At 55.0% G+C, this 27,966-nt stretch overlaps 7 protein-coding genes across 7 annotated transcripts; 3 read left to right on the plus strand and 4 right to left on the minus strand.

The window, feature by feature from the left end:
* Positions 1 to 451: 451 nt before the first annotated feature.
* Positions 452 to 1,955, minus strand: MRS44_012668 (uncharacterized protein; the record flags this gene model as incomplete). Its single annotated transcript, XM_046279460.2, has 6 exons — positions 452 to 957; positions 1,006 to 1,073; positions 1,123 to 1,211; positions 1,267 to 1,563; positions 1,617 to 1,724; positions 1,785 to 1,955. 6 exons carry the CDS (start codon positions 1,953 to 1,955, stop codon positions 452 to 454), a joined length of 1,239 nt encoding a protein of 412 aa, XP_046132874.2.
* A 2,523-nt stretch (positions 1,956 to 4,478) lies between these two features.
* MRS44_012669 (uncharacterized protein) lies at positions 4,479 to 5,408 on the plus strand (the record flags this gene model as incomplete). The annotated part of the gene is made up of 2 exons (XM_046269398.2): positions 4,479 to 4,612; positions 4,670 to 5,408. 2 exons carry the CDS (start codon positions 4,479 to 4,481, stop codon positions 5,406 to 5,408), a joined length of 873 nt encoding a protein of 290 aa, XP_046132873.2.
* Positions 5,409 to 5,580: 172 nt separating this feature from the next.
* On the minus strand, positions 5,581 to 6,981 carry MRS44_012670 (uncharacterized protein; the record flags this gene model as incomplete). Its single annotated transcript, XM_046276080.2, has 2 exons — positions 5,581 to 6,093; positions 6,157 to 6,981. 2 exons carry the CDS (start codon positions 6,979 to 6,981, stop codon positions 5,581 to 5,583), a joined length of 1,338 nt encoding a protein of 445 aa, XP_046132872.1.
* A 2,757-nt stretch (positions 6,982 to 9,738) lies between these two features.
* On the minus strand, positions 9,739 to 11,722 carry MRS44_012671 (uncharacterized protein; the record flags this gene model as incomplete). Its single annotated transcript, XM_046269396.2, has 2 exons — positions 9,739 to 10,896; positions 10,958 to 11,722. The coding sequence occupies 2 exons, from the start codon at positions 11,720 to 11,722 to the stop codon at positions 9,739 to 9,741; spliced, it is 1,923 nt and encodes a 640-aa protein (XP_046132871.1).
* Positions 11,723 to 12,107: 385 nt separating this feature from the next.
* On the minus strand, positions 12,108 to 12,428 carry MRS44_012672 (uncharacterized protein; the record flags this gene model as incomplete). The annotated part of the gene is made up of 1 exon (XM_065618875.1): positions 12,108 to 12,428. The coding sequence occupies one exon, from the start codon at positions 12,426 to 12,428 to the stop codon at positions 12,108 to 12,110; it is 321 nt and encodes a 106-aa protein (XP_065474947.1).
* Positions 12,429 to 18,695: 6,267 nt separating this feature from the next.
* MRS44_012673 (uncharacterized protein) lies at positions 18,696 to 20,866 on the plus strand (the record flags this gene model as incomplete). Its single annotated transcript, XM_046269393.2, has 4 exons — positions 18,696 to 18,707; positions 18,844 to 19,926; positions 19,979 to 20,518; positions 20,570 to 20,866. 4 exons carry the CDS (start codon positions 18,696 to 18,698, stop codon positions 20,864 to 20,866), a joined length of 1,932 nt encoding a protein of 643 aa, XP_046132868.2.
* Positions 20,867 to 25,236: 4,370 nt separating this feature from the next.
* On the plus strand, positions 25,237 to 27,453 carry MRS44_012674 (uncharacterized protein; the record flags this gene model as incomplete). The annotated part of the gene is made up of 5 exons (XM_065618876.1): positions 25,237 to 25,425; positions 25,508 to 26,017; positions 26,061 to 26,492; positions 26,543 to 26,680; positions 26,728 to 27,453. The coding sequence occupies 5 exons, from the start codon at positions 25,237 to 25,239 to the stop codon at positions 27,451 to 27,453; spliced, it is 1,995 nt and encodes a 664-aa protein (XP_065474948.1).
* Positions 27,454 to 27,966: the final 513 nt, after the last annotated feature.

Consider the following 27,966-nt stretch of genomic DNA (forward strand, 5'->3'; position numbering starts at 1 on the left):
GGGATGAGGCAGTAGCCTGGTCAAGAATCAAGTTACTCGTTGGTGAATGGTTGCATGTACCAAAGTATGTGTCACGAGAAAAGGCCTTTGTGACTCTGCTCCGACGAGGTTTGTGAGTCTTGTTTGATGCAGTCATGAATACATTAAGAGTTAGAAAACGTGCCAGCATTGTCAAAATGCGTCCTGCCAGTGGCCGTCGTGGGCCCCAGCTTTTGGTAGCCATGGATCTCCCTCCACAGGAGGACCAATATCATACAAAGTAAAAACCCATTTGGTATCGTGTGCCTTCGCGCAATCCAGCTTCGAGGCCTTTTTTCTCCAACGCCTTGACCCATTTTCCCCAGCCATCTAAAGAGATCCCCCGCAAAGATTGTTGTCGTAGTGAGACAGTCAGTGTACAAGGGAAGTAAGTGTATGCCGGTTGGCGGCATGTGTCGTATCGTGAAACCCATCATCTCCTGCCTCCGATTCCGTATCGGTCTATATCCTGGCTTTGCGCTTCGAGGTCGTGTATTTGTTCAAACGAATTGTTCGGTGAAGAAATTTGCGCCGAGGCGTGCCAGGGTGAAGGTGGCGGCGACCGGTTGCCCTGGATGACCAAGATCTCGCTCTTAACGATGCTAACTTGGCCGGGCGACAGAGGGCCGTTGGGTACTCCCCTGTGAGGGGGTAAAGGAATGTTGATATCGTTCGGGATGTTTCGTATCGTATCGTGTTTCGGCTCGACGTTCACCAACGAGACATCGTTGGGGCCGAAACCTGGCATGACACCAGGCTTGGATCGGTTTGCGTTGGATCGCATCGCAGCGGAATGGCCTGTGCCATAGGTGTTCCCAGTGGACTCGAAGCCTCTTATCTTCATAGCCCGGAGAAGGGGTCGAATGGTGGCCAAGCTGGATGCGATGATGGCGACGCCTGGTTCGATAAGCGTCCAGACCATAGCATCAGTGCCAGCAACTACAAGATGATTAGCTAGTGTCCAGAACACAGTCGGGGGTCGCGTACAAAGGATGTCGTCGGTGTCGGTGAGATCGGCGAGAAATCGTAGACGGACGAGCGTTGCGATACTTGCACTTGAGAGGATTAGAAGAGTTACTTAAAGTGGTAGCTGGTATAACTTACAAAATACCAAGGCCCAGAATGACAATAACGGTCGCCTTGGCTGTCTTGGTCATCTTGACAGTCCATAGCATAGGAATAGGTAGGATTGCCTGTGCCATGTCAATATGTCTAGTCCTCACTAGGTAGATATAAAGTCCAACCTACGTAGAGCCAGTCAGACACGATAGTCATAGCACTTATGGCGTATGCGGCTGAGACGATCTGGTCTGCAGAAACACAATGACCACCGGTAATTCTAAAGTCCCATTGTTTCTCGACGGGACTGCACTGGAACATGTTCCAGAAGAAGATGACTGTGCTCCAGATGGTGATGATGGCCAAACTGATCCAGATGATCCACGTGTACACCGGTTTGACCGACAGTCGCAGGAGGAAGACACCAATGCTCAGCTTGATGAACATCATGTCGAGGACATAAGTCGCGGTCGCCAAAGCTTGCCACTGATACAATAAGCATTCGTCATGAATAGATACTCCGGTTGCAAGTTGCCTACCTTGAGAGCATTGACCTCAGCCGCATCGTCTTTAATAGCTTCATTGTGTCGGCCGAGTCCTTCTTTTACTCCTTCGAGGATAAAAGCGCAAGAGACAGTAAAAATTCCCTGTGGAATGGTGAGAAACTGCTCGACGGGATGCCTAGGACAGGAAATGTTGCAGCATACCTGAGCAATGAGCATGAGCCAGTCATCCAGTTGGTAACTCTTCATCAAGAAGGCTCTTGTATAGCTACGGAGGCCGACAGAGAGCCAGCTCAGGGCCATAAAGACAATGACGGTGCTAACCAAAGCAACCGAGTTGTCCTCGGAAAGGTCGATGTGCTGGTTGGCAGCCATGGCGCTCCAGCGTCACGAGTGCAGATCGATTTCGAGCATGGCACAGCCTTTGGGCGTCAAAGAGGGTGTAGAGAGAGAGGGTGTAGAGAGGGAACGGAAAAGATAAAAAGAAACATCAAGAGGCAGGACATGGGTGATACCAAAGGGGGGGGACCGGGTGATATCCCCGAGAGATATATCTCACTCGTGCAAAACACCAACTAGCTCCGAGGTACATAACTGATCTAGGCACAAGCAGTGCGGGTGATTCACACCTAGCAACGGCGACCCAACCCAGAGTTGCTCTGCATGATGCATGGGTGTAAGCCCGTGCCTGCAAGGTACGGACGGTGCCACCAGCCGGAGAGAGGATGTGAGCCGGCGTTTGTTTGGGCACACACTCGCTCAAGACCGTTTGAGGCATGCTTACGGTGCTGCATCTGGGGGGCACGGGGGTAAAAGTCCCATGCAGGAAGCAAAGATCATTACGCGGTTCCTGGGCCGGTTCCTCCATCGAGTTCCAAGTGGAACCCGTCAACGCCTCGTTTGGTGAAGAAATAGGCGAGGGCAGGGGATGGAGTGACAGGGGACATTTGTTCTGGTAGCATACGTAGTAGCCTGTCGGTGACAAGCTTTGTCGCGATGCGCCAAATTGTGCTAGCTGGTCTTGGGTTGGATGGCGGATAGCGAAGCCGGGAAGGAGGTTGCTTTCATCTGTTGAGACAAAGGGGCATTGTTCGACGCGGGAGACTATCGAGGGCTACTCCCAGTTAAAGACACGCCATACTTGAGCGCAGATTATACATACGCTGAGGATAACCTGCGAACTTCTTGTTCAAGCTTCACCCCGTCAGCGGGCAGCATCAACTGTCCGGGTGGCCGAGAAAGGATAACCAGATCGGTGGGTTCGCCTTGCGCATGGACTCAAAGACCAAGGCAAATCATGCGACATGCCAGACAGTTGAGGCTTTGCGGGGCCATCTGTTCCTGGCTAGCAAAACGTCCAGACATTCATCCTTCAGCTAACGTTAGTGAAAGGCAGATTCATGATACATCTCCAAGACTCCTCCCCAGTCTCTAGACCTATTCGGGACTCATCCGTGATGGCGCGAACCCGAAGATATGGAAAGGCATCCATGCTGTCGAAGGTTCCGTGCTAGGGCGTTGAGCAGCCACCGTTTCGGTCTCAGCTCTAGGGAGACCGAGCGTGGGATCCTTGTCAAGTGCCCGGTCTCGTCCTGGGGGCTCAGAACGATTGATACCCTTGTTGGATAACTCCTCCGTCAGGTCGAAACGATAGTCACTCGTCTGGGCTTGCTGCATGAGGATTCGGCAGCAATACCCCGTCGTCAATCTCCTTTGGGTTTGCGCTTATTGCAAGCGCGCAAACGACGAGGCAAAGGCCATCAAGAGAGCAAGCAAGCAAGCAACCGCGGGGACATGGCCCTGGAGGGTTCCATTGGCAGCGGGAAGATGGACAGGGGCCAAAAACCATCCTGTTTTGTGTGGTATCATGAGTTGCATTTGGCCGCCGTCAAATCCTTCTTCGGGTAGCATTAGAACCTGTCGCTGCGGAACCCTGGTTCCATGTGTCAGCGACACGCGAGCACACGGTCCAAGTTGCGAGGTGCGGCTGTGATTCGGGAATATTCAGAATATTTCTCCGTTGAGGTGATAATCCATGGCCGGTTTCCGGATGCAGACACGTGCATCCCTTGTCCCGCGAACCCATGCCCCGCGTCTTCTGGGCCGTGTGCGACGTCAGGTCAGACAGGATGTTAATTGTAGGGGTGGCTTAGCTGTTTGGCGGAGGCTCACCCGATGGTTCCGTGAACGGTCCATGGTTTCCGTTCTGTTGGTTCATATTCACACCATTCTGCTGGTATAATTGAGCGCGGGCCACTTTCACCCAACAGTTGGCGACTCCAGTTTTTTCGCTGGCGAACAAACTTGGTGTTTATCGGAAGACATCGTCTATGGTGGTAGATGATTAGTCCAAGTCAACCGGAATAAGGTGTCGCAAGGTATGTAAGTGGAAATAGAAGACGGGAAGACGGAAGGACGGAACACGTTCATCCGCTGTTCCGTGAGCGGCTCATGGAAGGAACCTGAGTTCCATGACGGGCGGGAGGAGCTCCTTCCTTCCCGCTGATACTGGAGCTTGCGACACAGCAGTCAGTCGCTCTTGCCAAAAAGCTGACGTGCGATCTGCCAAACCAGAGGGACCTGACAAAGTGGAAAGAGCGTCCGATTGGCGAATGGGAAGAGCGGAGCATCACCACAAACCAGACCCCTCACTCTTCTCATCAACAACCGTTCGATGCAAGCTTCACCCTGACTCTTACTTCAACCCCCACGCGAATGGCCTCAGCGCAATTGTGAATCCCACGAGGTTTCTATCAAACACTTACGATCTGACGTTGACGCCATCCTTGGCCAAGTCTTGATTCCTCCCACCCGTCTCCACAAGTCTCAGCCTCTGTGGTCGCCCTGATATCCCGCTCCGCTTCACAGCTCCAATTGTCTCGCCCCAAGTTTACCAAGATGGCGGAGCTTGCTAAGGATCAGTCCCTGGGACTCACTTACACGTCCCACAAGTACGGCGAGCACAGCCGCCAGAAGCTGGGCGTGTGGCGCTTCAAGGACCGCCCTGACCAGGAAACGGGCTACTGGGTGGTGTATGATGCCATGTGGAATCTGCAATTGTGTCGACGTGCTGATTGATATGCCCACAGGTTCATCCATGGAGGCGGCTGGCGTGACCCTCGAAACACCGAGGACGATTTTGCGGAATCCATCAAGCGCACTGTTATATCCGGTGCTGTCGCGCTGGAGGATATCAAGGGTTTCATCAGCATTGACTACCGGCTGTCACCTCACCCTGAGTTCCCTCATGACTCTGCCAATAAGGCTGAGGCCCGTGATGCCAAACACCCTGACCACATTGAAGATATCTGGTCAGCTCTTAACTTCCTGCAGGGCAAGTACAAGTTGGCAGACGACTACATCTTGGTCGGTCACTCTGCCGGCGCAACGATTGCCTTCCAACTACTGATGGGAGATGATGTCCTCGCTTCCCATGCGCAGGCACCGCTTCCCGTCGCCATCATCGGTGTTTCTGGCATCTTTGACCTGGTCGGTCTCAACGAGAGGTTCGGTGGCAACTATGCCGGTTTCATTTCCTCTGCATTCGGTGAAGACCAGACTGCCTGGAACAAGGCGTCCCCGGCGCGATTCGGCTCCAGCTTCAAGGATAGATGGACGGGTGGAAAGCTGACCGTCCTTGCGTGGTCGCCTGAGGACACTCTCATCGATGGACCTGAGATCGACAACATGGCAGCTCTTCTGACCAAGCAGGGGCTCGATGTGCAGGTGCTCAAGGATCTCAGGGGCGAGCATGACTTTGTCTGGCAAGACGGCAGCCAGATCGCCCGACTCATTATCACGGCTTTGCACCAGTTGCGCAGACTATAAAAAACTACTTCATCTGAAGCAGTTTTCAATTTAGACATTAACTAATTGCTTTTGGTTAACTGTTACACTTTCCAATTTGTTTATTCCGTCGATGACCCTGACTTCCATTCCCTCTTTCCAAGCATACTCGATCTTTTCTTGTTTCCCCTCTTCTTTCCTCTCTTCTTCGGTCTCATATCTTGGCGAAGAGAACCCAGCCGCTCGAGGCAATCCGAGAAGCCATGACCATGGAGGCTCCCATCAAGAGCACAGTTCCGCCCCAAACCTGGGCCCAGACAAAGTCGCCGCCAGATTTGTCGATGATGGCACCAGCAGTCGGTGCACCAGCCAAACTAGCAAAGGCGCAAATTGTTTGAACCATACCAAACCTTGTACCCATTTTTCGAGGATCCTTGGTCAGGCTGGCGTTGGCTCCCACAAAGGTGCCCTGACATGCGCCGTTCGCGAATCCGAAAAAGACGGAAAAGACGTACATTCCCGTAACGGTTTTTACGCCTATCCAGGCATAGACCATTCCTCCGAGTACGACGATACCGATGAGAAAGGTATTAATGGGCCCCAGGACGTTGTCTGCGAGATAGCCAACAATAGGTCGTGCAGGGATGCTCAGGGCGTTGATGATGAGCAAAAGGCTGACTGCTTCGACAGATGTGAAGCCGATGACATTACGGGCATAGACATTAATCTGTAGATCATGTCAGCAGATTTAAACAAGGTATTGGGCGAGGACAACCGGTGAGTGGCTTACATAGAAGAAGCCAAAGTACAGGGCATAGAAGTTAAGAAAGGCACCAAGGGAGAAGAACAGATATGGAAGTTCTCTGAATGCCTCCCACTCTACCAACGGTCCGGACCTCCTTGGGGGCAAGTAAGGCTTCAATATAATGTTTGCAAGGGTGGCCATGACAAGAGCGACGAATGCAGCACACCGGACGGCCCAGGGGAAACCAATCTGAGGGATGAGGTACTGCAGAGTGGCAGGGAAGACAATGGCTCCAACACCGGTGCCCATAGCGGCTACTGCTAGGGCAAATGCTTTCTTGGTTTTGAAATAGGAGCTGACGACGGAGACGGCAGGCATAAAGATGAGGGCGAGGCCAATGCCGGTACAGACACCCTGGGCGAGGAATATTTGCCAGTACTCGGTACAGAGACTTGTCATGAAGGATCCTAGCACAGCCAAGATACTCCCCACGACAACTGTCTCTCGTGTATACCCCGCGTCAGCGAGACGGCCAGCCGGACCGCAAAAGGCAAAGGTCAGAAAGGTCTGGCATGAACCGATCCACGAGATCTGGGACGATGGGAGACCCAATGTCTCCTCGTAATGCAACTGGTATACTCCAAAGGTGGCTGGGTAACCCCAGGCGAGGCAGTTGATGAGCAAGCCGGCAAACACCTGGGACCAGGCTTGGAAACCCCCGTCGGGAGGGTTGAAGTTGTCCGGGTCAAAGACTGGAGGCGGGGGAGCGTTTGTGTTTGAGATTGTGGGATTGAGGACCTGAGGCTCTCCGGAAGCATCGACGGATGACTGCCCGTAGGCCGGAGTCTTCTCTACATCTCTGGCAAACATTGTCGTCGACACAATGGGGCAATGGACATGGGGAGGAGCGTGTTCCAATTCAGATGCTACTGTTAATAGACACTGCGTGGGGGGACGGCAGGATCTCGATTCTGGGGTCAGCGAGGCTCCTATATACAGCCAGGCATTATTAATTCGCCCAGCCGGAATTGGGTTTCCTTTCCCTACTATCAGCTGGATAAAGGATTTTCTCCCTCTGCCATCCATCTTCGGCCGATATCGCGCCCCACACAGGATGAACCGCTCCGATCGGGCCCTCGGCGCTCCGTGCTGTAGGCATTGTCATTTGCTGAAGCCCGGCCATCGTGGGGTCCTCTCTAGTTGACTAGGTTGTTGTAGGGCGCCCTGTCGACGACATGTAGATAGTGGAGGGGGAAGAAGGGAAAAGAGGCGTCGTAGGGTGTACGTGACAGGACGATGGATGGTTATTCCCGGTCCAGGTGACCTCGGTGTTGGAGGTGGATTCCCTCTTTTTTTTTTACCCCAACAAAAGGAGGCCCCCTAGATGCATGATGATGGGCAGTGTACAACATCCAGAATACGGGAAACGCCAAGAGTCGGAGGTGAGGTGAGAAGTTGCTATCAATTGACTGTTCAATTGCGGGTCAATTAGACCTTTTCTCCTCCGATATTCAACGGCCGAAAAAGGGTGGAGATTTGTGACTCAGAAGAGCCGAACGAACCTCCAGGGTAAGTACCGGCCGGCCCCGATGGCTCCGCACCGACGGCCGGGACGCCCAAACACCTCCGGCGACGGATGTCCGCGGCTTTGGGGCAGAACGTGGGGCCAATGAAAGGTCTCCGTCACGGGTGGTCGCGGCCATCGGCGCCGGAGTGGAAGCGCACACAAAAAAAATCAATAAACAAATAAAGGCGCCTACGAAATGCAAGACGCGCGCCCACTATGTCCCCTGCAAGCCCTCTATCATTCACCGCATTTGTCGCAACGCGCAGGTGGTGCGCGCGCTGCGCAGAGAGTCCACTGTTGCGACCGATAAAACGGTTGACGTTTCGGGATGAGAGTTCCGACGCCGAACGGCGCTGATATCGCCACCCGTAGATGATCAACAAGAAAAAGAGTAGCATCATCGCGATCGCCATTCTCCACGCTACATAAAAACCACCAAAAAACCACCATTAATTTTTTGCACTTTTGGACTTGTCTTGTTTATTATGTCCACCTCTTGTGTCGCGAAACCACCCATGAAGAAGAATTACCCCTCCATCGCGAGCGCGGGGTAAACAAAGACACGCACAAAAAAAAACATGACGTAAAAAAGCAATGACCTGGCATCTCACGTGATGCGACCTTACCGGGATCTTGAACCAATCGGCTCTTGGTTCATCCCCGCATCGTGCGGGCGGGTGGGGCGGGAGCGGGACGCTAGCGCCCGATTCGAGGGGGAGAGGGGAGGGATTTGATGGTGGGGTGTAGGTTAAGGCGATTGACCGGTTCTTTGAAATTCAAAATAAGAGAACCGTTGAGATAACGCATGTGAAGGGAAGGTTTGAAATGCGATGCGATGCGATGCAATATGCAAAATAGGGTGGAATTGGGCTGCAATACCGTTGAGGGGGTTACTGCGCGGTTGATGCGACCGCGTTCAAGCTTGAGATGGTGTTGGCAGGGGGTCCGAGAAACAAGTTTGCAGTGCTTCTGTCGCAAAATGCCCTCGCCTGCGACACCACCGTCGTCAAAATCCAGCAACCACGTTTATCTGTATCGCTCCGGAAGACGGGGAAAGCGGTCGCGTACTGTTGCGACGGCCATACCCGAGTTTTTGGATGCCCAGGTCGTGGGCGCCACATAAAACGGTGCGACCACATTCCCACCCCGTCCCTCACCATCACGTATAAACGCCCAGCAAATGAATAATTGAACATGTTGCGTAGGAATGCATACTACAGCAAGCTATAGAAAATCGCAATAGAACAAGGAAATCAGAAACAGCCACTCCCTATCGCCTTCGCCGACCCCGAGTCCGTCCGTCCTTTTGCGCGGCTAGTAGACAATTTCCATAGTTAGCATCCAGACGGGCTTCCTTTTTTTCGTCTGTCTCCCTCTTCGGGCTCTCCCCCGATTTCATTTGTCTTGCGCTTTCACATACACACTCGATGATAACCCTTCCATATTTCCGTTCCTACCCTTCCTTCTATCCCTTGGGAGATTTTCCAATCCACACGCCGAGCTCGCCTCCAAACCTCCCTTCCTCACGCCCTTCCATTTTTGATCGCCCGCCTTGTGGAAGGCCGCGGAAACTCGGACAGCGAGCCATCCGTCATTGCCAGGCCTTCCAGAGCAAGAGCACAAAGCAGATGAAACGAAAAGAGAAGTAACAAAAGACACTCGACAACTCCCACATCTCCCCCTCCCCCCCAAACGCCATATAAGGAGTGTAATGGCCGGCAGGCCGTCGTTATTACATCCTCCTGAAAACCATCATGAGTGCCGCCCTCTCGCCTGCGAACCATAGTAACAACAAGATAAAAAGAAAAACAAAAAAAGGAGGAAGATGAGATAATGCGCATGATATACTGCGATGGTGTTTTTGTCCTTGATGCGATACGATGTTTACAATCCATTGTTGTGAAGTGAGACAAGTTTGGTTGCGAGTCTGACATGACCGCGCAGATAGTTGATCAAGGTCGAGTGTACATGCTCAAGATTTCGACAATGCGTGTTTCTTGTGCAAAATGACACATACCAAGTCAACATCTAAAAATTCGCGAAGGAGGCGCCCGTCACCCCTACCGCTTGCGCTTCTTCGACTTGTCCGCTGTCATTGTTGCGGCGGCGATAGGGGCAGCGGGTAATAGAGCGGGCTGGACAACGGCAGGAACCTCTTCCTTCTTGATGGGTACTCCCATGTGGCGACCGTATCGACCCTTCCGGCCGTTGCCTTCGTCCTCGCTGATACACTGATCCGCAGAAAGTCCTGCGTCGCGGCAACGTCCGCAGGGTCTCTGTCGGTCACAGCCCTTCTTGCTCTTCCTGCAGCGCTGGCAGCGCGGCTTGGTGGAGAGGTCGGGCTGTTCCTCCTCGCCAGGAACAGGCGGGGCTTGTCCAGTCGAGACGACGGACTGCTTTCGTGACGGAGGCATAGATGCCGGGGACATTGGGCCGGCAGGGACAGCCGGTAGCTTCTTGGTCTTGGAGCCGTTGGAAGCGCGACCGCCCTTGGAGCCCTTGGTCGACGATGTCTTGGAGATGGAGGTAGAGCTCTTGTGCTTGGTAGGAGCCTTAGCGGTCTTTACAGGCTTACTCTTGCTGCTATTGGAGAGCAGAGAATCATCTGCGCCATCCTCATAGTCGGCATCGTCACCGCTGACTTCGGCGCTCTCAGGAGGCGGCATGAAGTGCGCCTCAGTAGTCTGATAGACCTTACCGATAGCGCCAGCAGGATCGAGCTTTTGGCGGCGAGCAGGGGGCAGCTCAGCCTCGCTATCGCTCTCTCCATCACTGGTAGCACCAGTCGAGGAAGCAATTTCAGCTCTTCCGCTAAATGTATCATCGAGGGTCGAGGCAGAAGTGCGGCCCTGGGAGATATTGGAGATCTCGCCAAGGCGCATCAGCTGGATGGCGACGTCTTTGTCTTCTTCAGACATGCAGCTGCCAACGGTCGGGTCAGGGGTAGGGAGGACACCCATTCCGCTGCCATTGCTGGCATAGCCGATGCTATTGCGGTTGCGACGGCTGTCAGGGCCTGGTGTCGAGTACATGTTGGAGTGTGAGTGGCCATTGCTATAACCCTGGGGTGACTGCATGGGGCGGGCGTTCGTGAAGGGGTTCTGGTGAGGCTGCACAAAAGGCATCGCCTGACGGTGAGGCTCAACACGACGAGCAGGAGAGACGGACGGGTTCGATGTCGCCGCCGGCATCTGAGGTGGTGCAAACAGGGGCAGTTCCTGTGAACCGACGCTGTCAGTCTCTTGAAGCCGCCTTGACAAAATGGCGGTCTCCACTTACCGAGCTTTCGAACTTGGCCCTCTTTCGACGTCCACCCTCGACAATGTTCTCGACGCTGATGTCGGTCGTGGGCAGCTGGTCTTTATTCTTGCCAGACGTCGAAGTAGGCTCATCACTGCTGCTGTATCCGTTTATGCTGTCGCTGTGGAGTTCAACATGACTCCTGGCGGCGGACCCCCGATTCTTGGAGGAGCGAGAGCGACCCTTCTTTCCATTTGTGCTGGCAGAAGCACTTCTTCGGCCGCGAGCAACATTGGGAGAAGGACTCCGTCTCCGCGATGACCGCGAGCTGGGTCTGGAGATATCTTGCGCAAAGCGCTGGGCTTGGGGAGCGGGATAAGCGCTGTCACCATAGTAGGGGTGGCCGCCGACCGAGGCGTTGTGGTAATGATGAGCATAGGCGGCCGGGTTGACCGGAGGCTCTTCAATGACCCTAACGTAAACGACCATATTATTGCGGAAGTTTTCATATCGAGCAATGAGGGTGTTGCGGTGTTCATCCTCAAAACTGACTCCCTTTGACCCGGTCGGACCCGAGTACAAACCGTAGAAATTCTTGACGGTCGTCACAATCGAGTCTGTAGTATCGTGAGGGTATATTTGTACTCGCATGGGCAGGCGCGCACGATATTGGGGAGATTCTGGAAACAACAGCTCGAATGCGACGTTCTTGGGGGTCGCCGTCTGCTGGGGTGAGACACTGCCTCCATTCGAGGACGCCCCCGAGCCACCGGCAGCGGTGTTCAGCGGCGACATGGAAGCCATTGTGCCGGTGCGAGTGATGTAGGAGTGTGTCGATGGAGATGGACGAGGTTGATAGGGAGGAAGAGGTGAGGGTTGTGGTTGGGGACGGCGGTTGCGGGCTTTGCCTGGGATAGACTAGGCCAGGCCCTGTTCACGGCAGGATCGCTCAACAGGACGCTCGACAATCTGGTCTGTGGCCGAGGGCCAGAGAACAGAAGCGATGCGAGTATGTGAAGACGATGCCGGGCTATGGATGGGAGATCAAAAGGGGATCACCATCCAGGGCGTGGGCGGTAAGCGCCGAGTCTTGTGTGCGGTGGTATTCCAGGGCTCGACTTGCGGTGCGGATGACGACGATGGGACGGAGGGTGTTCGTTGAAACGACAGCGACGGCGAGTTGGGCGACCTAGGGAGAGGACTGAGGCGGATTAGCAGCTGGTCGAGGCCTGGACAACAGGTGAAGCAGCTGAGATGGTGTCGGGAAGTGATCCTCACGGAGAGAACGACTGCCGGGCGGACTGGCGCTGGTTGGGACGGGGAGGACGGATGGAGGAGAGCGGTCATGGGCCTGGGGGCTCAGGACGGAAGAGGGGAGATTCGGGGCCTCGAGATTGGGTCTCGATGGGGATCGCGCATGATGATACAGGCGATGGGACTCACCAGAGACGACCAGAGTCGGGTTGGGATGGTTGTGGCGGCGTTGAACACTTGGGAAGAGGGTGTGCATGAGGAAAAGAGGAGCCAGGCGAGAGAGTTGAACGATTTTGTCGCTGCCGAACTGGGCTCACTAACACGGGCTGGCTGGCCCCAGGTCCCCTTCCAAGGCAGTTGGAGATAACGTCCCCTGAAGGAGGCCTGGAGAGGAGGCCGCTAGACCGCTGGAAGGGGCCATCTACAGCGTGTCAGGGCCTGTAATGGCAGCACACTGGACACCCACCTTCAGGGAGGTCGGCTCCAGCGCTGAGATTGGACCAGGGTCGGCTTGCCCTGAATCCATTGACGTGAGGGACCCGTCTATTGAGGTGCCTGACCGCAACGGGGGATTATGAGCGCGGGCTTGAATGTATGGCTGTTGCCATTGTTTGAATTCTCCGAAGATGGCATTTAGGCTTCAGAAACGTCCTCCACGCTGTTATACCGCGTGTTGCATATTGCTTCAGGGGGCGCATTCTTCTTGACTATGACGGCCGACGCGGGAACTGGAACCTTGAAAAGCGGGTGATGCAGCGCGCAACCACAGGGGAAGGATATCTCTTTGCGCGCGCGCACACATATTGTCTGCGCTCTTGGAATAGATGAAAATGGCATCTATCAGATGTTTCTACTCTTTCTAAACTTCCATGCGCTTCCTCCTCGAGCTCTTGCGGGCGGGCGGGCGGCATACGTATCTGAGAGGTTGCAAGGGCCCGGTAGTCATATGTCGATCCCCGGCAAGCAAGGCGCATACTTTATACGGTGATGATGAGCCTACGTATCTCGGTCATGGTTTGTCGCAAGACGGAACCTTGAGACACAAGGTTCAGGCACGGCTCTCGGGAGCGGAGTAGAGGCAATGCGCCCGCTCTTGCGCTGTTGCTTCAACTCGAGTGTGTGCGCTGTGCTGCGCTGCGCCTTTGGGTATGAGTCTTTTGCTCTCCATCCAATATGGATCGCGACGTCGAAACTGACTGACTTGTCCAGTCAAGCTAAGGTAGCCAACCCTCCAGTTGACTTGTCCGTTTCAGCGGAGCCCTTTGGGGACTTGGCTTCCTTTCCCTCCCGAACCTCCGGCCTCCGTTGGAGCGTCATGCTGCGACTGACCCATCTATCTGCTCCTCTCCCACCGTCCACTCGCGATCCATCCGCTACTAGCGACATCTCCATTGCTCCAAAGGCGACCCTAGTTGGGCTAGGCGCTGGCGCCCAGCGGCCAACAACAATGGCCTCGCCCCCAAGAGAATCCAGCCCAGCCCCTCACGCTCGTGCTGTCCTCTGACAGCTCTCTTTGTCTGGCCGCCTCGAGTGACCCTCACCTCCCATCCGAATGTAGGTGTGGGTATTGATGGATCCGTAGGGTCAAGTAGGAAAATAACGAACCTGTGGTCCCGGCTAGCTTGAGAACAAAGGAAAATCTGTGAATGGCACACGCTCGGCGACATGGCAGCCAGCAGTTGTTGAGCGCCGCTCCAGACCTGCAGGCGCACGCACACACACACACACGCACACACACACATCCATATTCTCTCTCCCGCTCCCTCCTCCCAATGGGGAGTATCAACTGCGCCCGGAGCTTGGCGGGGGTCCAGTGCGACTCTAATTCAGGGCTTTTTGAGCATCTTCCGGCGCAAACTCGACGGCGCAGATTTGACCATAAATCAACCTGTAACTCGGCGGCTCGTAGACCCAATGGTGACTCTACGCGCGAGAACGAACGGATTGGGCGGCAGCCGGCTCTCAGCAGGAGCACAATGAGAAGCTGAGAGCTATTGATCGAGGGCTCAGACAGCTCTGAGCTGGTGGTTGCAATAAGCCATTGACAGCCAATCGCGCTGCTGTCATGGCCGGCCAAGCTCGGGGCCTGTCCTGATCATGCGTCGAGTTGAACCAGACGCGCAGCAATTACCCTTCCCTTTACCGCCGCGGGCAAACAGAGGCTTGCTGAATCTTGAAATAGAATTCAGGGGGTAAAACTAGGGCTGAACTGTACGTGCTTGCTTTATGCCATCTTGTGTCTTGGTTATTCCGGGTAAGTTGGCAAAGACGTTGAGGCCGTGTTCCTGTTGTGGGATTTTAGTGTGCCGGTTTTTTTGGACCCCCAAACTTGGCCAGCGCAAGGGGTGTTCATCCGGTTCAACCAGCAATTTGTTGAAGAACAAACCGTTAAGCATAATAGATATGCGCTGTATTGGTCTGCTAATAAGAGACTTGAATCAGAGCGACCTTGATTCAACCAAAAGGGGTTTTGCGCCGACCCGCCGTGGATCTGGAATTGCCTTCATCTTCTCGAAGGACAATGAACCTAGATTGTCGACCCTTGAGACAATGAAATCCAACTGCCAAGGGGCCCAGCAAGCCTCGCCTTGCGCATGGTTCTCCAGGGGTGCTAGGAATAGCAGAGAGAGACCCTGTTCGTCTTCTAGATCCATTCCCTCATCTCAAGTTGAGCATTGCATTCATTGCGCGCTCGCTGTCACATAACCCCTACCCTGGGGTTCAGCAACCAACTTGTCATGATAACCCTCGCTCGACGCCTGGACCCGGGCGATCAATTTCCTTGTCCATCGAGGAAGCCGCTGGGGGTTTCATCTTGATCGGGCCAGGCAGCGTTGAGACGGCTGGCTCGTGGCGCACAAGGTAGAGAGGCAAAAATGGGATCGAGGATTGGAGCTTGGCCACACGTTCTGGCTTGTTTTGTTTCAGCGTGAGGCCAGAATCCATCCATCCGCGCACGCCGTGGATGGGACCATGCGATCGATAGTTAGCACCCGGCCACTCTCTCGGCCTGGAGAACTGCATTCTCTGGTTATCGAGTTTCCTCTTCTTTTGTCTCTCCCGTTCGCGCGCTCTGGAAGGCAGGTAGTTCTCCAGCTCATGGACAGACCCCTGTCAACCGTGGGCCTGCAAGACCCGGACGGCATCGGCGGGCGATGCATAACCTCAACTGGCATCATGGGACCCGTGACCAGCCTAGCCCAAGCTACGACCGTACTGTGCATGCCACGGACGGGGCCATCCGGACCCTTGCCACGCGATGCGATTCACAGATGCGCAATGCGATGGACAGACAACTGCAGTGGTGTCCCCTTTGCGCCCTTCTCGCAGGTTGAGCTGCGACTCTCTGCAAGAAGCCAACCCTCACCCGAGGATCGCGCTACTCAGCAGACAATGCGCCCATCATGTTTGCGCGTTCCCATGGATGATGGGGTTCAGGTTGCATCCAAGGGAAGGATGCGATGCGCCCATCGACCATCAAGCATGACGCTTGCGCGCACGCTGTCACCGCCCCGCCCTATCCACGTTTGGATGCGCTGGCGCAAAAAACGCTGGTCAACAACAAAAACAAGATGCGACAGAAAAAAGATGGAGAGCTCCGTTGGCCGAATCAGCGTCCGTCGCAGCCCAGCCGTGACTGAAGGAGCGCGTTGTGGTCTGGTCTCCTCTCCTCATCTCCCTTTGTCTCGCCTCGCACTCTGTTCTGCGTCAAGTTCTGCCAGCTTGCGCGCCTAGGCTGGAACTATCCGTGGCAAGCGAGATAGATAATAACTTCATGATCTCCAGTCTCCAGTCCGCTCCGACCGGGCCCCGGCTGATTTGCGATATGGATATGGACGGCCCATCAGTGGTGGATGGCATGGCATGTCGAGGACGCACAGAAGTTACGGTGTGTGCATCTGTGGCATATGCATGGCCCTTGTGCGCCTGTCCAAGAATGTGATGGAGCTCGGCATTTGGCTGTTATTATAGGGACTCTCGCCAGACCTCATCATGGTCTCGGGTGTTTAAAGTCGAATTGCGCCCAGCCTCTTTCGCGAGATTGCGTCTCTCGCCTCATCTCTCGTCACAGCGCAGACTCGTCTGGCATGTGGCGGTCGCTAGATTTCCACGCCATGCAGTTCGGTGCGGTGCGGTGCCTGCGCAGGTACTTATCAATGGATGGATGCGCCCAGTGAACTCGCCGCCACTGGCACCCGTTGGTCCCCGTCGCAGAATGCTGGGCGGGCACAGATTTGATCCAAAAGGCGCATATTGAACTGGTGATTACGATCGCCTTATTTGACAAGAAGCCGAGTTAGGCATCGAGTCCGGTACAAGGCGTATTCGCGACAATCGACATGAGCTATCCGAGGCTGTGGCATTCTGCCCAGTCCTTGTCCATCAAGGGACAGAACATTTGACTATTCGCCACTCTCGTGCTCCAGGGTTAGAGATCCATTGCGACAGACCACATGGAGCTGGCACACCCTTTTAAACCCGCCTGTTCCTGATTCCGTGTTTCCCGCTAGTTGAGCATGAATTTCTGGAGCTAATAAAGCTTTCATTGACCTTGATAGCGTTCAGCTACTGTCAGAAGGCAATGCGCAATGCCGTGTTGGCTCATTGAATCCTCATGTCTCAGCTTCCCAATCTATCAAGGGCGTACACAGCCCCTCCCGTGGCATGGATGGGTCGGGATATGCGACAGCGAGCAGATCGGGGAAACTGGGGGACGAGAGCGCGCCATCACTGTTGAATAGGATGTCGGCCGGATGATTCTGATGATGTTGCACCATCGCGCGGTTGGAAAGGTGAGATATGGTGGCGTAGAGCTGGGTTTAGTGCTGCTTGCGTGGCGGATTGTCTGAGGAGGGGCGATGCCATCCACCATTTCATGACGGGTGGACAGATCAGGGCGCTTATCGCAGTTTGTGCGAATTCCTCGCTTGTCGCTCTCAGCTGACTGTGCCGTGAATTGGGTCGAATAAAGAGAGGTCCAGCGCTTCTTGAATCACTGCCGAGGTTGGATTGCGCAGATATAAAGTCCCCGCAGAGACCGGATGAAACATTCAAGCTCGAATTCCTGAGCTCTCTTTTCTTGCAAAGCTGAGCGTATTTCGCCATTTGGCGGCCACCTAGTTCCCGCGCATGCAAATCAGATGTCTCGGTGGCCTTCAGAGACACTGCGGAGTCCGAGTTCCTTCCAAAACCGGCTTGCGACGAGGTTTCGGTAGCATCGTGACGTGCTGGATATCTCGAGGATTTGGAAGATGCCGTCAAGTTTGAGGCGTGCGCAGGTCACGTGAGAGCGTGGTTAGATCGTGAAAATGCCCTGGTCATACGACGCGGTTGGTGCTGACCGACATTCAATGTCAACAGTGAAGCATTGCTCCACGCTTAAAATTCTCAAGAGCTCTAAAGTTGTTATGTGAATAAAGGACACCGATGTCGATATTTTTCATCTGTCTTGCCTCCTGAAATATGTCTCATAGAGCTTGTCACCGACGTCAACGTCTTGAAGGCCTTTTGAAGTGAGACGCGACAAGAAACGGGATTACCCCGATAAGGCTTAACCCCGCCCAGATAGGCTTGGCGCGAACAGCTCGTCCCGAAATATCCATCGCCGTGACGACAGGAAGAACATAATGCACGGGCCAGCCTACGACCCGAACACAAGCACCGCGCTTCTGGGCCAAGCTGACAGAGCTTCCCTCCCTGCGCTAAGGCGCCTAAAATAATGTCGTGCCTGGGCGCCGCCGCATAAATAAACAAACAAAATCTCATCTCAGGCAAAGAGTGGGGAGTCCCAGGCGGCACACCAATCAGAGCCTCTGTTGTCAGCGACCTCTCAGCGGCCCAAGGCTCCTACACCGTTGCCCGTTGCCCGTTGCACGGCTACGGGTCTTGGATGCTTTTACCCAGATCCAACTTCTCGGGGCGCCTTTATTATCATGCCCTCGCCTCAACTTGTCTTTGTCTGTAATCTCTTCCTCACCACATGGTCGAGCACCTCTTTTGGATCCTCTCCCTGGTCAACTAATCGGTCGCCGATCTCGACGGTAGACTTCATCGTCCCATCCGAGTCAAACCTACCCTGTCTAATCTCCCGGTTCAAGCCCCTTGGGTGCCCGAGCCCCTAATCTCGCGAACAGCCGCCGGCCCCAAGCCACTACCTTTCTTCTTTCCTCTCAAGGAAAAAACAACAAACCACGACTTGTTCCGCTCAGCTTGACTTCAGTTCATCACCATCAGTTCGTGGTTGAGGCGGCCTGACAGCAACGCGATTGTCGACTTGCGAAGTAGCTGATATCAAAGCTCAGTTCAAGCAAGGGAGAACAAAACCGCCCGCATTATCTGAACTTTATCACCATTCGAGGAACGGTACTGCATTTTACATGAACTCTCGACGCGCCAGCAGCAACTCCAACGACCGTCGGCTTCTTTGGCTCTAGAAGCCTGACCCAATCAACAACACCAAGCGCGTGTAAATCACGCCGAACCAGTTCCCCCATATATCCAACATCCTCTTTTAATCATCAACATGGACGCCAGGGTATGTTTTGATGCTCACGATTTTGTCCTTGGCTTTGCAGCGAGTTGGGTTGTGGCCCAACAGCCACTCTCCCTTGCATACCAATGCGGGCCTGGGCAGCTTATGTGAGTTCCATGCTAACGTTGCACCTCGACAGCCGTTCCGCCCTCGAGGCAACGAAAACGCACCCGATCTTCACCAACGGCACAAGTCAACCGGAAACTTGGCCACGATGGCCTCCGCGGTAGCAGGTGGCCTTCGCGGTCCCGCTAAGCGAGCTGCGTTTGGCGACGTCACGAACCTCAGCAAACAGACCGGCCACACACGCGACGAGAACAAAATCAAGATTCACACTTCCAACGGCACTACCCAAGGCCACGTAGCTGTTGCCATCAACAAGGAAAACGTCAACTACAGCAAGGGTGGATTTTCGCATCCCGCGCAAAGGCCCAGCTCCCACGCACCCACTTCCAGACCTGCTCTCGAGAATAAGGCTTCCGACGCGAACAAGAAGCTCGGGCGCGGCGCCCAGGAGGCTGCAGGCCAAGGCTACACCAAGAAGCCCGTTCATGTAGTGTCCAAGGCTTCAACACTGTCATCGGCCCAAAACGCACCCGCCCTTCAGCCGCGTCACCACAAGAGTCAGCCCCAGCTCAAACAAAAACAACAACCCAACCTCCGACGCACTCAAAGCAAGCAGCTCGAAAAGGTCGCGCCCAAGCCTGATGCTGTCGAGACGGGTTACAAGAACACAAACGCTGTGTCAATGCCCCTACAAGAAGAATATCCCTACGATCACGCCGCCTATCTTGATTCTCTCTACCTCCCTATCGAAACTGGTGTTGACCTAGACGCGCTGCCGAAGGAAGAGTTCCACGAGGCTGCCACCAAGCTTCCTGAGATCACCGAGGAGGAGCCTGTGGTTCCTGTCTTGTCTGAGGGTCCCGCCCCTGCCATGTCAGAGGCTGAGGAGTGCTGGGACGAAGAAGAAGAGGATTTTGATGACCAAGACCAAGCATACACAACGGCGCATTCTTTCCGTTCTCGCGATCTGACCGCTGGAGGAGCTACAACAATAGTGCCGCCGCGAGTGACTGCCCGCGTACAGCGTGAACTAGAGGAAGCTCGTGAAGAGGTCGAGCGCAACCGCACTGACGACGAGATCGAGGAGGAGCTTTGGGACGTCAGCATGGTTGCAGAGTACGGCGAGGAGATCTTCGAGTACATGCGGGAGCTGGAGGTATGTGACAAGGATTCGCGTCGCGAAGCGAGCGAACTAACCATTTGTGTAGATGAAGATGCTCCCCGACCCTCACTACATGGACATTCAGACAGAGATCCAGTGGTCAATGCGATCAGTCCTTATGGACTGGCTTGTGCAGGTGCACACACGGTTTTGCCTGCTTCCCGAGACCTTGTTCCTCACCGTCAACTACATCGATCGTTTCCTTTCATCCAAGATCGTGTCTATCGGCAAGCTTCAGCTGGTCGGTGCCACCGCTATCTTCGTGGCCGCCAAGTATGAAGAGATTAACAGTCCATCGCTTGACGAGATTGTGTACATGGTTGACAATGGATATTCTGCCGAGGAGGTCCTCAAGGCGGAGCGATTCATGCTCAGCATGCTGAGCTTTGAGCTGGGCTGGCCCGGCCCGATGAGCTTCTTGCGACGTGTGAGCAAGGCTGACGACTACGACCTCGACACGCGAACTCTCGCCAAGTACTTCCTAGAGCTCACCATCATGGACGAGCGTTTCGTTGCCACACCGCCAAGCTTCCTCGCCGCCGGAGCACACTGCCTTTCTCGACTCATTCTCAAGAAGGGTGACTGGGTAAGCTGAGATGGTCTCTCATCTTGGAAGTTGAAGCTAATATGTAATCAGACTAAGCAGCATGTCCACTACTCGGGGTACACCTGGAGTCAGCTGAAGCCGTTGGTTACCATGATCATTGAGTGCTGCGATCAGCCTCACCTGCACCACGCGACAGTCTTTACGAAATACACAGACCGGCGGTACAAGGAGGCATCTTTGATGGTGCAGGCAGCCCTGGAGGCGGGATTCACGCTCCCTCACCAGCTGCACCCCGTCCGAAGGGAACAGCCGCATGAAGCTTATCACGATAGCAGCGATGATTTGCAGTACAATCCTCACGGCCATCTCGTCCCTATCGAAGGGTGAATGTCGGCTACGGGGGAGAGGTCGGCACGTTGCGGTTGAGTACGGTAATGTGCACTGCAATGTGTGAGCAGCGTTCTGCGTGGCGTCTGCACGACCTTATCGCGGCTCTTGTTCTCGATCCCATGGCAGCGATTGTGCCTCGGCGCAAACGTCGGCGTTGATGTTGAGAAAGTGTCGCAATTGCCATTGCCGTTGCTTCGGCCGCTGTTTCTTGTTGTTGCCATTCGGCGCTCACCGTCGGAGCGATGCCGGCCCGGGTTCGTCTTGACCGTCCACGCCTCGAGACCCGGGCCGGGAAGCGGAGCCTTCACGACGCTCTCCCCCAGCTTTGACAAGCCCCATTCCCCAGCCTTGGTCGCTCTCGGGCTTTTTTGTTTTTGCGTTAATCTCCTTCTCGAAGAAGGTGGTTCTTCTTGACAGCGACTTTTTAATAATACCAGGCTGGGGCTGGGCTTGATTCGCGACACCAACGACACGGAAGAGGAAGACGATCCACAAGCTCCCCGACCTGACCCACCTTGGCTTCTCTCATGCCTACCGTTAGCCCTGTCTCAACCCCGGACTCTCGGGAATGTAAGGGAGAAAGGTTGGGTGAGACGGCGAGGGGAGAGGGATCGAGGGAATCTTTATGAAAGGACAACACTGTATAACGACTCTGGATGACTGTTACGAGTACCACGACTTGCGATCTTTGCGTTTAGTCACTTTTTTCTTCTTTTTTTCTACTTACCGACCGGTTGGCTGGTTTAATATGCTTCGGAATTCGGCGTTGCGGGAGAGGGACCTGTCCTCCCACACCCACACTGGTGCAAGGTGTCGCAGAGTTGCAGCAGCATGTGGGAGATGACACTGGTGACCCGGGAGATGGACAACGGATCATGGATCGGGGAGGGAGGCGGCGGCGCATGGAAGGATTGTGTTAAGGGACCGTGGGGGTGAAATCGGTTTTTTTGAGTGGTGGCCTTGGCTCTGCGTCCCCGGAAAAGGCGGGCGACAAGAAGCAGCAGCACACACGCACACAAGGACCGCGATAGATGGGATCAATTGGGCTTGGGATCATGGTTGGTGAAGGGGCAAGATGGCCGTCGTGATCTCGGCCGATTTGGTCATCACCACCAAAAAGACCGGAAAACACCAAACCACTGGTCTGGTCTGGCGCCCAGGTTGCATTTACAACATACGTAATTTAGATTCATTAGAGGCCCTGGACGCGTGTATGATATCTAATCCTCAATTCTACTGCTGAATGAGCTGAATCCTACCTGAAGCATCTTGAGTTGATGGTGTTGTGGCGTTTCAATGGCTGACTACTATCTACAGATTGATATCATCAAAGACCTTGTCTCACATGGCAATGTCGAGATGGCACATCATCCCGCACACCACAACGTTCAGCTTTTGGAGGCGGGCGTCAAGGATGGCCCGCATTGTAGGAGCCGGCCGGTTCCCTCCACTCTCACTCGGCTGTGAAACCCGACCCGACGGTGAGAGATGGAGAGTCTGTAAGAGGTCGAGGCCATGTTACCGGTCCGATCCAGAAGGGAAAAACGTTGCTTTTTCCCAATCTATCGTGCCTGTCCCATCTCGCAGATTATGCTACCATCCCACGAGATTATATGTGTATCACGTCTTAAAAACGATCTGATCAATAAAAACAAGGTCAGTTTCAAAGATTCTAGACCAAATGAGCCTCCCCCTTCGACCCCGGGAAAGCTCCTCCAAACCCCGAGATTTCCCCACAAAGGAGATTCTCGTAATCTATTGTCATGGCTGCGCACGTACTCTCTGATTGCTCGCGCACGAGCTTTCTTCGCGTGGGTTGGTGGTGGTGGCCACAGGGGTTCGATGGGTGAAGATCTGATTCCAGGGGGGACCAGCAAAGATTCGCTAGCCGGGAATTTCCGGCACTCCGGACGGCCAAGGGGCCCCGGAGGTACTCGGCGCAAGTAGACTGGTGTACCTCTTCCTCTGACCCTGCGTACATACGTGACGCTAAACTCCCCGCAAAAAAAGGCAGAGAGGAACGACCAAAAGGTGAGAAGTGTGAGAGAAAGCTGGTGTGGATACGGCAGGGCAAAAAAAGAGCGCGGCCGGCAGCACCTGTGATAGGTGCGCGAGCGGTACTTCCGGTACTTGCGACCTTGTACCGGGTCTACAAGCACGGGGTGGTTACAGTCAAAGACGGGAGCCCACGGTGAGAGTCGGCCTTCTCTCGCTTTTCACCTTGGATGAAAATGGTGAAAGCGAGGCACCTCGTGACCTGGGGAGATCCATATTTGTGAAATGACCAGGTCGCCAGATGCCGCTAGAAAATCCCAACTAGGACATGTGACGTGTGGGAGATGGGCGAACAAGACTCGACTATCTTTCTGGAAACATGGGCATCGACAACCCACGCCAAGCACAGACGACAAACAAACCCTCCGCGCCCCCGGATCTGGAGAACGGGAGCGAGGGAAAGGTGAGGGAGCAGGTGAATGAGAAAAGTTGAGGAATGGGGGTCAGGGGATCACCGTTGGCCGCCTGCTCCACGTTCTCTCTCGCTCGCAATCTACATGGCAATGCGCTACGGCCCAGCGGAACCGCGACAGTACAGCAAGCACCAGCACCATTTTTGACGCCCATGGGGATTGCTCCATATCCGCACGTCAGAAGGTCAAGGCTGGGCTGGGGGACCCGGAGGGGTCGAGGACCCTGTCTCAGCCGCGCGGGCGCAGGCGCGCAAGTCCCGTAGTAGGTAGTTCCGGGCCTTCGAGTTGAGTCGAGTAGGATATTTTCTTCTTTTTTCACTCAAGCTGTGCGACGTCGACAGCTGCGCGACAAGGAGACTGGCAGCATGCGAGAGAGGTGGTTAGGTGCCGCTGCGGAAACGCGCCAGCAAATAAACGGCCTGGACCTTACTGAATGAAGCAGTAGGCGCTCCTCCGAACTCCGGCTGGGCGGGTCCGTCCCCTGGGGTCCGTCCCCACCTGCGTATGCCACCCCGGGTCGGAGGGGGGTCGAGGGGTGGGAGGTATTCCCGGTGCTGAGGAAGACGAGGCTTGGAGTCGAGCAGACAGGCCTGTCCCGTCCAGTGGAGGGGCTTCATCTCGGTCTGGATCTGCTGGATCTGTGTGTATTCCGGACCGCGCGCTGCAGAGCCCGTATGCGGGTGATTTGAGTGGTTGATATTGGACTGTGGGTTAGCCTTTTTTTGAGGCTCAAGGTACGGGAGCAGCCTCCTTCTCCTGCTGGGCTACGTACCCAGGTGCCGCCGGGATGTGCAAGCCAAGAGAGGTCCACTGCAAGATGAGATGTGTGAGTGTACACCCTTTTGCGTTTGGACATGTACCACAAGGTACCACCGCATCTTGCGTGTGTTGTCAGTCACAGTTCAGTGGGTGCCCTCAGACGACGGCGGACGGGCTTGTCTCCCTTTGCACGTGGAGATGGCTTGGGGTTTAGTGAGGGCGGTCCCTGAGAGATGGTGACCTCTGTCGACGCCGCGTGTCATGTACGGCGTGGCCATTGTCTCGAAAGGGGCAACTCCTACACAAAGGAAGCAATATTAAAAAAGGACAACTCTCTTGCCGGTCGGCCAGACCCTCAATATCTCTCAAGAAAAGAAAGGAAACCAGAAAAACTGCGCGCCTCCAGCGGCTCAACTTATGTCCGTCCGCTGGTCCGGTGTTCGCTGACCGCCCACGCCCCACGTCTCCTTCTGTTCTCACAAACCCGGGCGGGCAGGTAGTCCGCGCTTCCAGCTTCCAGCTTCAGCGGCGTTCAAGTTACTGGAGGTTAGGTCCCCAGTGGCAGCTGCAGCGCAGCGTGGGCGGTCCAGTCCACGGACGGGGACGGGGACAGACAGGCGACACCGAAGGTACCTGGGCCCATGTACCCTTGTACCCCCGTACCCCCGTGCCTTTCCATCGTTCCTTCCACCTCCCACACCCCCGGACCAACCACCGGCCTGATAGCAAATTTATGCCAAAATCTTGCTGGTCTCCTCCATCGTCGAAATTCCCAATTGACGCATCTCGTTCCTCTTCTTCCTCTTCCCCTTCGCTACATCGAATTGTCTCCGACATCCCCCCTGCCGCTGACTTTCGACTGTCTAGGGAATCATAATCCCCCTTCTCTTTCCTCTTTTTTCCCTGCTTTGTGTGCGCTTTGCGTCGTGCTATAGAGAATTCCCTCTTTGAAGCCGGTTCTCGGACCACCCGCCTCACAGCGAAAACGAAATCGTCCTCCTTAGATCCCAAAGGAAGAACCCCCCGGTCTTGATCTTTTGATTATCGGTCCGCCTTGTCCGACTCTTCAATTGCTAGATACGCGATTCGAATCCCCTCGATACCCCATCCTTTACCCCTCCGATCGAATCATATACAACCATGTCCAAGCTCGCCGTGGCCACTGAGGCCGTCAAGGAGACCCTCGTTGGGACGCACGAGCCTGAGCAGCTCTCGGCCCACTCCAAGGCGCGCTTCATCAAGCATGCTGTCAAGGATGCCGAGAGTGGTGATCTCTTCCTGGGCCCCGATGAGTTCATCAACGCCGTTGCGCCCAAGGGCGAGGATTTCGTGAGTCACCACCACCATCTTCAGCCTGGGCTTCTTTGGGGTCTGGGTGTTTGCTTCCTGGGTTTGGCTAACCTCCAAATAGCACAAGATCTCCCGCGACCAGTACTCCATCCTCTTCAGCGTTGCTGACGCCAAGGGCGCCGGCAAGGTGAGCCTGGCCGACTGGGGTGTCTTTGAGAACCTCCTCAACAAGCCCGATGCCGAGTACCAAATCGCCTTCCGCCTCTTCGACGTTGAGCGCACCGGCTCCGTCAAGTATGACGACTTCCGCACCCTGTACGAGCTCAACAAGGGCCCCGAGAACATCGCCTTCGACTGGGACTCAGACTGGGCCAAGATCTACATTGGCAGCAAGAAGCACCGCCACCCTCTCGACTACCAGCAATTCTCCCAGATGCTCCGTGGCCTCCAGGGCGAGCGCGTCCGACAAGCCTTCCACCAGCTCGACAAGGACGGCGATGGCTTCATCAACGGCGAAGAGTTTGAGCGCATCATCCGAGAGACGGCCCGCCACAAGCTGTCCGACCACATCCTCGACAACCTCCACACCCTGTGCAACCTCTCGATCGGCGCCAAGATCTCTTATGCCAATGTGCGCGCCTTCCAGAATGTCATTGGTGGTATGGATCTCGTAGAGCTCATCCTGCGCCGAGCCATCAACAAGAGCGGCGACGGCAAGATCACCCGCCCCGAGTTTCTCAACGAGGCTGCCAAGCTCACCCGCTTCTCTCTTCACTCCCATGGAGGCCGACATCCTCTTCCACTTTGCTGGTCTCGATGAGCCTTCTGGCCGCCTCGGCCTTTCCGACTTCGCCAAGGTTCTGGACCCCTCATGGCGCAACCCCATTTATGACGCTGTTGAGGCTACCAAGGCCAAGCTTGCTAGTGGCAGTATCCTGTTCGGAGTTCTGAGCTCAGCCTATAGCTTTGCCCTTGGTAGTGTTGCTGGTGCCTTTGGTGCCTTCATGGTGTACCCCATTGATTTGGTCAAGACCCGACTCCAGAACCAGCGAAGTGCTCAGCCCGGCCAGCGGCTGTACAAGAACTCGATCGACTGCTTCCAGAAGGTTATCCGTAACGAGGGTGTTCGTGGTCTCTACTCGGTGTCCTGCCCCAGCTGGTCGGTGTCGCTCCCGAGAAGGCCATCAAGCTGACGGTCAACGACCTGGCCCGAAAGATGCTCACTGACAAGAACGGCCACATTCCCCTGTGGGCCGAGATGGTTGCTGGTGGTTCCGCTGGTGGTTGCCAAGTTGTGAGTTTCGTCCTGTGACATGAGCGTGATGAATGTTGGCTAACCAGTTTCGCAAGGTCTTCACGAACCCTCTCGAGATCGTCAAGATTCGTCTCCAGGTCCAGGGTGAGGTTGCCAAGACTGTCGAGGGCACCCCCAAGCGATCGGCCATGTGGATTGTGCGCAACCTGGGTCTCGTCGGTCTGTACAAGGGTGCTTCGGCTTGTCTGCTCCGTGATGTTCCCTTCTCGGCCATCTACTTCCCCACATACAGCCACCTGAAGAAGGACTTCTTCGGCGAGTCTCCCACCAACAAGCTCGGCGTCATGCAGCTCCTGACTGCTGGTGCCATCGCCGGTATGCCCGCTGCGTACCTGACGACTCCCTGCGACGTCATCAAGACCCGACTTCAGGTCGAGGCCCGCAAGGGCGAGGCGACATACAACGGCCTGCGACACGCTGCCAAGACCATCTGGAAGGAGGAGGGCTTCACTGCCTTCTTCAAGGGTGGTCCCGCTCGTATCTTCCGATCTTCGCCTCAGTTCGGTTTCACTCTTGCCGCGTATGAGTTCCTCCACACGATGCTGCCCATGCCTGGCACCCAGCCCGAGAAGATTCCCACTGGTCTGGAGGCCGTTTCCAAGGGCAGCCTGGACACTAGTCCTTATGGCCGCAGCCGCAACGCCCTCAAGGTCATCCTCGACCTGGATGAGGACTTTGGCAAGGTGAAGCTGCCCAATGAGAAGGGCTGGCGATCGCTGCCCAAGATCATGGGCGGTGGTGGTGCTCAGTAAAGAGACGAAATGATGAAGAAAAATGACCAAAAAATGACAAGGAAAAAAAAAAAAAAAAAAGGTCGAGACCAAGGTGAAGTCAAGGTCAAGAAGGAGATGCAGAAACCAAGTCGAGGAGATCCAAGGTATCTTGTCGGTGGCTGCTCGGCTATTGCGCCTCCAACGGCCAAGGCTCGGGCTTCAATGTCCGACCCCAGGCCGCCCCGTTCGGTTCATGGACCCGCGGCTATCGTTGGTTGGTGTTCGGCAACGTGGAGACCCCAGACCGGGGTATCCGAGGGAAGAGAACCCATCCATTCTTTTTGATATATTTTCTTGGATTATTCTAAAAAAGACAAGACGAAGAAAGAAAGAAGGAGGACGTTCAATCGGGGATCGACCGAATAAACTGGCGAGAGCGGAACACAAAAATACAACTGATATCCGAGTCCCCTGGCAGAGCGGGCGAGGGGGGAGCGTCTGCTACTTTTGCATCAGACTCGGCGTTCTGGGGCATTTAAAGGGCATGATGGG

Source organism: Fusarium solani (genome assembly GCF_023522795.1).
Source record: "Fusarium solani strain SB1 chromosome Unknown bctg00000008, whole genome shotgun sequence".
NCBI lineage: Eukaryota > Fungi > Ascomycota > Sordariomycetes > Hypocreales > Nectriaceae > Fusarium > Fusarium solani.